Source organism: Nicotiana tabacum, chromosome 12 (genome assembly GCF_000715075.1).
Source record: "Nicotiana tabacum cultivar K326 chromosome 12, ASM71507v2, whole genome shotgun sequence".
NCBI lineage: Eukaryota > Viridiplantae > Streptophyta > Magnoliopsida > Solanales > Solanaceae > Nicotiana > Nicotiana tabacum.
In genome coordinates this window covers 78408871-78417626 of record NC_134091.1, presented here as the reverse complement: position 1 = coordinate 78417626, position 8756 = coordinate 78408871, and the positions used below count along the sequence as shown (strand labels likewise).

General features: G+C 41.8%; 1 protein-coding gene across 1 annotated transcript; it reads right to left on the bottom strand.

Annotated features, from left to right (window-relative positions):
* Positions 1 to 1066: 1066 nt before the first annotated feature.
* On the bottom strand, positions 1067 to 1459 carry LOC142167228 (uncharacterized). Its single transcript, XM_075227386.1, has one exon. The coding sequence runs from the start codon at positions 1457 to 1459 to the stop codon at positions 1067 to 1069; it is 393 nt and encodes a 130-aa protein (XP_075083487.1).
* Between the last annotated feature and the right edge of the window lie 7297 nt (positions 1460 to 8756).

Here is an 8756-nt window from a genome sequence, read left to right as displayed (position 1 = left end):
GCTTCTTCTTGATGGGGAAAGATTTTCTTTAGAACCAACTGCCCCGATGCGAATTGGCAAGGCTTCACTCTTTTGTTAAATGCACTGGTCATCCTGTTCTGATATAGCAAGTCATAACATATTGCATCCATTCTTCTCTCATCAATGAGCATGAGTTGTTCTTGCCTGATTCGTATCCACTCTGCGTCATCCAATTTTGCCTCTTGAATGACTCTTAAGGATGGTATATCAAACTCTGCAGGTATCACTGCTTCAGTGCCGTATACCAACATGTATGGCGTTGCCCCAGTGGATGTTCTCATGGTAATCCGATAACCCAGTAGAGAGAAAGGTAGTTTTTCGTGCCATTGTCTGTGATTGTCCACTATCTTTCGTAGAATCCTTTTGATATTCTTGTTGGCTGCCTCGACTGCCCCATTCATTTGTGGTCTGTAGGCTGTGGAATTGTGGTGGACGATTCTAAACTTCTCGTAGATTTATCTCATGAGGTCGCTGTTGAGGTTAGCGGCATTGTCAGTGATGATGGACTCCGGTATTCCAAATCTACGGACAATGTTGTTTCGGACAAAATCTGCCTCTACCTTATTTGTGACGGCCTTGTAAGTAGATGCCTCAACCCATTTGGTGTAATAGTCAATCGCCACCCAAATTAAATGATGTCCGTTTGATGCTGCAGGCTCTATGGGCCCAATCACGTCCATGCCCATGCGGCGAACGGCCAGGGTGAACCCATTATATTTAACTCATTTTGTGGAACCCGGATGAAATCTCCATGAATCTGGCACTGGTGACACTTCTGCACGTAGCGGATACTATCGCTTTCCATATTCATCCAAAAGTATCCAGCTCTCAAAATCTTCTTGGCTAATGTGAACCCGTTCATGTGGGATTTGCACGTCCCTGCATGTATTTCTTCCAATAGTCTGGTTGCTTCAGTGGCGTCTACACATCTCAGCAAACCTAAATCTGGGGTCCTCTTGTACAAGAATTCCCCGTTGAGGAAAAAGTGGTTTGCTAACCACCTGAGGCCTCGCTTTTGACTATTAGTAGCATTCTCTGGGTACTCCTAGGTCGCAAGGAATTTCTTGATGTCTTGATACCATGGTTTACCATCTGGTTCTTCATTCACATGGAAGCAATAGGCATGTTGATCCTTGTTCTCTACCTCGATAGGGTCGATGTAGTTCTTGTCTGGATGCTGAATCATAGAAGATAAGGTTGCAAGGGCATCGGCGAACTCGTTCTGAATTTTGGGGACATGCCTGAACTCAATCTTTGTGAACTTCTTGCACAGCTCCTTCACGCAGTGTAGGTACGGCAGTATCTTGACATTCTTGGTGGACAATTCTCCTTGGACTTGGTGTATCAACAAATCGGAACCTCCTATGACCAAAAGTTCTTTGATGTTCATGTCGACTGACATTCTGATTCCAAGGATGCATGCTTCGTATTCAACCATATTATTAGTACAAGGGAATCTTATCTTTGTCGATGCTGGGTAGTGCTGCAGATTCCGAAATCAGGACTGGCCTAATTTTGACTCCTTTGAAATTTTCTGCTCCATCGAAAAACATTCTCCACCCTGGGTATGATTCTGTAATATCCTCCCCGGCAAATAGTACTTCTTCATCGGGGAAGTGGTAAGCGGTTTGTAATCTCCATTCACTGGATTCTCAGCGAGGTGGTCAGCTAAAGCTTGTCCTTTGATAGCCTTCTGAGTTATGTACACAACGTCAAATTCGCTGGGGAGAATTTGCCATTTAGCTAGCTTTCTAATAGGCATTGGCTTCTGGAAAATGTACTTGAGCGGGTCGAGCCGAGATATCAGATGCGTAGTGTATGCCAACATGTAATGCCTTAGCTTCTGAGCAATCTAAGTCAGAGCACAACAAGTGCGTTCTATCAGGGTATACTTGGCCTTGCATGGTGTGAACCTTTTGCTTAAGTAGTAGATGGCCTGCTCCTTTCTCCCAGTTTTGTCATGCTGCCCCAACACACAGCCGAAGGCATTGTCCAAGACTGACAAATAGAGCAACAATGGTTTCCCTGTTTTAGGGGGAACCAGCACTGGCAGGTTTGAAAGATACTCTTTGATTCTGTCAAAGTCTTTCTGGCACTCCTCCGTCCATTTCGTGGCAACATCCTTCTTTAGCAGCTTGAAAATAAGTTCACAGATTACCATGGACTGGGCTATGAAACGACTGATGTAATTCAATCTTCCCAAGAAACTCATGACATCTTTCTTGCTCTTTGGTGGCGGTAATTCCTGGATGGCCTTGACTTTTGATGGATCCAGTTCTATCCCCTTCCTACTTATAATGAAACCCAATAGTTTCCCAGCAGGAACTCCAAACGCGTACTTCGCCAGGTTCAACTTCAAATTGTACCTTCGCAGGCGTTCAAAAAATTTCCTCAAGTCGTCCAAGTGCTCTGAACTCTTTCGAGACTTTATGATGACGTCATCTACATACACTTCAATCTACTTATGGATCATATCGTGAAAGAGGGTTGTCATGGCCCTCATGTAGGTGGAACCGGCGTTCTTGAGACGAACGGCATAACTCTATAACAATAAACTCCCCAAGGCGTGGTGAAAGTTGTCTTCTCTGCATCTTCCTCGTGCATTAAGATTTGATGGTATCCAGCGAAACAATCCACAAATGACTGCAATTCATGCTTCGCGCAGTTGTCGATGAGGATGTGGATGCTTGGCTGAGGGAAATCTTCCTTTAGACTAGCTTTGTTGAGATCCCGGTAGTCCACACATATTCTGATCTTTCCGTCCTTCTTGGGCACTGGGACGATGTTTTCCAACCAGCTTGGATAGTTGGTGACCCTTACTACACTGGCTTTTATTTGCTTGGTCACTTCATCTTTTATCCTCAAACTTAAATCAGGTTTGAACTTTCTGGGCTTCTGCTTGACCGGCGGTCTGGTAGGGTCAGTAGGTAGTCGATGCGAGACAATGTCAGTGCTTAATCCTGGCATGTCATCATAGGACCATGCGAACACGTCGACGTACTGTCGGAGGAGCTCAATCATTTTTTTCCTTCTGCTCGGCTTCTAGGTGAATGTTGATTCTGGTTTCTATTACATCTTCTTCACTTCCAAGATTGACCACTTTCATTTCTTCTAGATAGGGCTTCTTTTGACTTTCCAGCTGCTCGATCTCCTGCGGGAGATTGTCTAGCATCATACTCTCATCATATTCCTCGTAATTTGGGTCGTTGAGCTCAGCAGTTTTGTTACATGTCATAATCGTGGAACGTAGTTTTTTATCGATTTGTTTACTGAAAAGAAAAACTAGGTATAAATAAAGCAGTAAACTAAAGCTGCAATATTTAGGAAAATGGTTCTTTTATTTCATCAAAAGGGGAACGTCTTAAGCGTTCACAAGAGGCAAATGACAAAAGGATGCAGACATGGCACATGCCTCAATTGACTCTGCTCTTTTCAAAAGAAAACTTTTACAGTTCTATACTACCAAGACTCCCGGCGAACCAAAGATGGACTGGCGATCCAATTCTGCAACTCTTCCCCTGGTTCGGCATTCCTGATAGTCGGTATCTTGATGTCAGTTCCTTCACAGCATTCTTCAATCATATTCATGAATAGCTTTCCCATCCCGTCGATGATATCATCTTCGGGTACTGAACTCTGTCCTGGACTTGCAACATGCTCTGGCATAAAAACCTTTTTCCCGGAGCTAACGGTGTGAGTTTTCCCTTCCGAAGGCTGATATCCTATGCCAACCCTTCCTTTCTGCCCATTATGTTCAATTGGTTCTTTGATTCTATCTGACTTGGCTCCCAACCCTGTTCCTGGCCTGTATCCATATTTTACCATCTCACTCATGGCCATCTTGGATCTATACGGCGACTGCATTCCCAAATTTTGTTTAGTCTTCTCCATCTCAGTAGTCTGCATGATTTCCATAACGTGGAAGGCAACTCAGTCCATCCCTTCAATAAATGGGATAACATACTCCAAATAGGCGGAGTGACCCCACTCGCCGTGAACCACGATCTCTTGGCATCCCCACTCGAATTTTATGCATTGGTACAAAGTAGATGGCACAGATCCTGCCATATGTATCCAGGGCCTGCCCAGCAGCAAGTTGTAGGAAGAGGAGATGTCTATCACTTGGAACAACACCGAAAAATTGATCGGCCCGATTTGCAAAGCTAGATAAATTTCTCCAATAACATCCTTTTGTGAACCACCAAAGGCTATCACCCTTACGTGGCTTTCCTTGACTTCCCTCAAATGAATTCCCAACTCCCGCAGGGTGGAGAGAGGACAAATGTTGACTCCTGACCCTCCATCGACCTGCACCCGGGACACCACTTTATCCCCGCATTTGACAGTGATGTGAAGAGCCTTGTTGTGACTTACACCTTTAACAGGGAGTTCGTCTCTTCTGAAAGTGATCATGTTTGCTTCGACCATTTTCCCAATTGTCGCGGCCAGCGCTTCACTAGTGGTGTTACTTGGTACACTACCCCACTTAGTACTTTCAATAGGGCATCCTTATTTTTGTCGGAGCTCATTAATAGATCCATGATTGATATCTGTGCTAGAGTTTTCTTCAGCGTTTCCTCCACATAATACCCTTTGACTGACATTATTTTCCAAAACTTACCGGCTTCTGGGTCTGTTATGTTTCTTCTTGGAATTTGTTCTCTCTCCTGGATTTCCTCGATTAACATCTTCAGAGGCGTAGCATCTCCCAGACCTAGTCATACCATGAGCTGCGGTAGAGTCTGTTATTGTGGCCTTTCCCTTTTGCTCGTATGTTCATGGGACGGTTTTGTACTCCCGATTTTCTTTATCTCGAGTAGAATCGGCAGGTTGCTGTGGATAGGTTTGAACTGTCACTATAGGCCTTAGTTGTACTGTAATGATTGGATCTTTTTGAGAAGGGATCCTTGTGGATTCTGTATTTCCTATGGTGACAATTGTTCCCTTCAGGTCATATTCTTTGTCTAATGTGATCATGTTAGCTCCCTGGTTTCGATGATTTGGCAGTGGGTTGCGATTCATATTAGGTAGTGCCGGAGTGCACTGAATGGCTCCGCTCTTGATCAGGGTTTCAATTTCATTTTTCATCTTGAAACAGTCTTCGGTATCGTACCCAGGTACATTGGAATGGTACACACATCTCTTAGTGGCATCAAAATATTTGGAGGGATGTTCATGAACCCTTCTCTCGATTGGCTATATCAATCCTGCTCTCCTCAACCTTTCGAACAATTGGGCCAGAGGCTCAGCAATCATGATATAAGTTCTGAGACCCCTCTCTTCAAAGTTGGGAAGAGTGTGGTGCATTAGCAGGTCAATTTTGATGAGTAGTGGTTTGGATATGAGCGTGTGGTCATTGTAGGTTTTGGTTGTTGTTGGCTCAAGGAGGGTTGTATTGTGGTTGAGGGTGGTAATATGGCTGGGTATTATAGACTGGAGCGTAAGTGGGTGGTGGTGAGTGGTTGTTTGGGGAATAAGAGGTGCTTCCATGAAGTGGGTTGGGTTGGTAGTAAGGGACGACTGCTGAGACCTCCTCCTTCTTCTTTTCCGCTACCGATTGACCCTGACTAGATGGCCTTGCTGGCTGCTTGCAGTGCTGCCATAGATTGCACTTTACCAGATTTTATGCCCTCTTCTAAGAAATCTCCCATATTTACCAGCTCGGGGAACATTTGACCCATCATTCCCATCATCTTTTCAAAGTATACTTGGTTAGTTCACTATCATCCAGCGGAGGTTGCGCCCTAGCAGCCTCCGACCTCCACCGTCGTGCATATTCTTGGAACGAATTAGATGGTTTTTTGATAGCATCAAGGACAAGGATAGAGTTTTGGAAGCTCCAAGGCCATTTACAAGATCTCAAGCTAAAGAGCTGCACTCTAAGGTTGCTGGACTTCAATGGCAAATAAAGAAGCTTTTAATTGTAGAGGAAGAGCTCAAGCCCAAAGTAGATGAATTATCCAAGTTTTACAATTATTTGGTGATCCAAATTGAAGTCCAAGAGGAGGAAGATTGGGCCACCAAATCAGCCCTTGAAGTCCACCAAAGGGGCTCAAAATGAGCTTAAAAGAGGTCCAAAGGGGGTGTTTCAAAGGGAGCCCAATTGGAGTCCAAATCAATGGCCCAAACTAGTAGTTTTAAGGTCCAAATCTACCCCAAAGGGATTTGGCCGCCCCCCACCTAATTGTAATGACTTTTCTTACTCCTTAGCAATCACCCTACCTAATTGTAATGACTTTTTATGCCATAGCAACCACCCTACCTAATTTTAAGGACTTTTTGTGCCTTAGTACTCCTATAAATAAGGAGTTCTTCTCATTCATTGAGACACTTCATTATTGATTAAGTATATCATACTTTGAGAGTTCTTTTGAACCTTTGTTACTTGTGCTTTGAGATTTATCTTTCAACCTTTACTAGTTCATAGTTCAAGGTAGTAAGATTACTTCTCTATTGTGATATCTTTGATTTCTTTGTGGTATTCTTAGAAGGCGATTAATACTAGTTATTAATTGTTGTCTCAAGTTACTCGTAAAGCGGTCAAGATCCGAATCTATTGTTTTGATTTGCTTTTAAGTAAAGGCGTTTGATTTCTTCAATAAATCAAGACGTTGTTGCTTTGATCTTGTCAAGGCTATAGAACTTGCGTTCTTGGAAGTTCTTGGAATTCTTTCCTTGAATTTTCCCATATCCTTTATTTTCTGCCCTTTAGTTCTAGTTGTTCAATTCCTTATTGTTATTGCTTCCACATTTACTTTTCAAATTCTTACTCTAGTTTGGATTCCCGACCTTGTCGTTATCAAGTGGTATCAGAGCGGTTCTATCAAGGTTTCATTCTTGATAATTCTGGGGATTTCTTGAATACTAAGAGCGGAAAAAAAAAACAAACAAACAAACAAAAAACGAAAATCAATTTTTTTAAAAAAAAAATTGCTTGCTCTCTAGGAACTTTCTTTTGTATCTAATTTGTTTCCAAAAACTATCAAAGGAAACAAGAAGAGGGGATCCCAGATTTCAAAGATAAGATAAAAATTCAATTTTTCTTACCTTTCTAATCTAAATATATAATCATTTCCTTTTTGTTCGTGTCTTGTTTCAACCGAGCCTAATAGTTCTAGGATTTGGTTCTTCTTTCATTTGTTCCCCAAAAATCTATATTTTACTACTAAGAACTTTATATGAGTTGGGTTTAACTATAAATCTACAAAGTATTTTGTTCAAATGTTATTTCGAGAGAGGGAAAAAAAGGCAAAGTGTGTGTGAGAACAATTGAGGAAAAAATCAAGTTTCTGATATAGTTTTTTAAGATGTCACATACAGGTAGTGATGATGAACGAAGGGTTCTCCAAGAAGCCGAAATCAAAGCAAGAAATGATTTTACCTTGCAAGCTATGCATCAACAATTCGAAAGGTGGAATTTGCAACTCCAAGAGATGAGGGACACCATTGCTGAGCAAAATGATACAATAGCTGAACTTAGAAGGGAAAATAATGTTAGGCCCCAAGCTAGGAGAAATGTACCCCTTGCTCCCATTGTAAATCAAGAAAACCCAATAGATGATTTTAATGATATCGATTTTGATAGGGTGGGAAGAGATAGGAGGGGACAAAGAGGTAGAGTAGAAGATGATAATATAAGTAGTATAAAGATGAAGATGCCATCTTTCAAGGGAACAAGGGATCCAAACTTGTACCTTGATTGGGAGAGAAAGGTTGAAGCCATATTTGACTGCCACAACTACTCTGAGGGTAAGAAGGTTAAACTTGCTATTGTTGAGTTTTCTGACTATGCTACTATTTGGTGGAAAAAGCTTACTAGGGACAGATTGCAAGAAGGACAAGCACCAATTGCTAATTGGGCTGAGATGAAGAGGGTGATGAGAAAGAGATTCATACCATCACACTTTCAAAGAGAGCTACAACAACGCCTTCAAACATTGAAGCAAGGGTCCATGTCTGTAGATGAGTACTTTAAGGCTATGGATATGGCTATGATCCAAGCTAATTGTATGGAGGAAGAAGAGGCTACAATGGCTAGGTTTTTAAATGGTTTAAATAAGGAAATAGTTGATGTAGTAGAATTACAACAATATGTAACAATAGATGAGTTAGTTGATTTGTCTGTAAAGGTAGAAAATCAAAATAAAAGAAAGCAAGCTAGCTCATGGAAAGGTCGGTCAAACACCATCTCCAAGAAGCCATGGTCGAATCAAGAGATGAAGAGTTCTTCTAGACCTCAAAAAGATAAGGATAAAGGTAAATTTGAGAACAAAGATGGAGGTAAAACCTTTAACCCTAAACCTTTTACACCTTCTAGTTCTATTCAGTGTCATAAATGTAAAGGAAGGGGGCATATGATGCATGAATGTCCAAGTAGAAGAAACATCATTCTTAGAGAAGATGGAGGATATGAGAGTGAAAAAAGTGAGGGAGAAGAAGAGGGAGATGTGAGTAATGATGATGATATAGAACTACCTAATGATGGCATGATTGGGGTAGTTAGGAGGATTATGACTATCAATTTGGGAAGCAATAGTGAAGAACAAAGGGAGAATATATTCCATACTAGGTGTGGGATAAAGGGGAAAACTTGTTCTATGATCATTGATAGTGGTAGTTGTGCTAATGTGGTGAGTTCATACTTTGTGGAAAAATTGGGACTTGCATGCATGAAACACCCTACTCCCTATAGACTCCAATGGTTAAATGATAGTGGTGAACTAAAGGTAAACAAA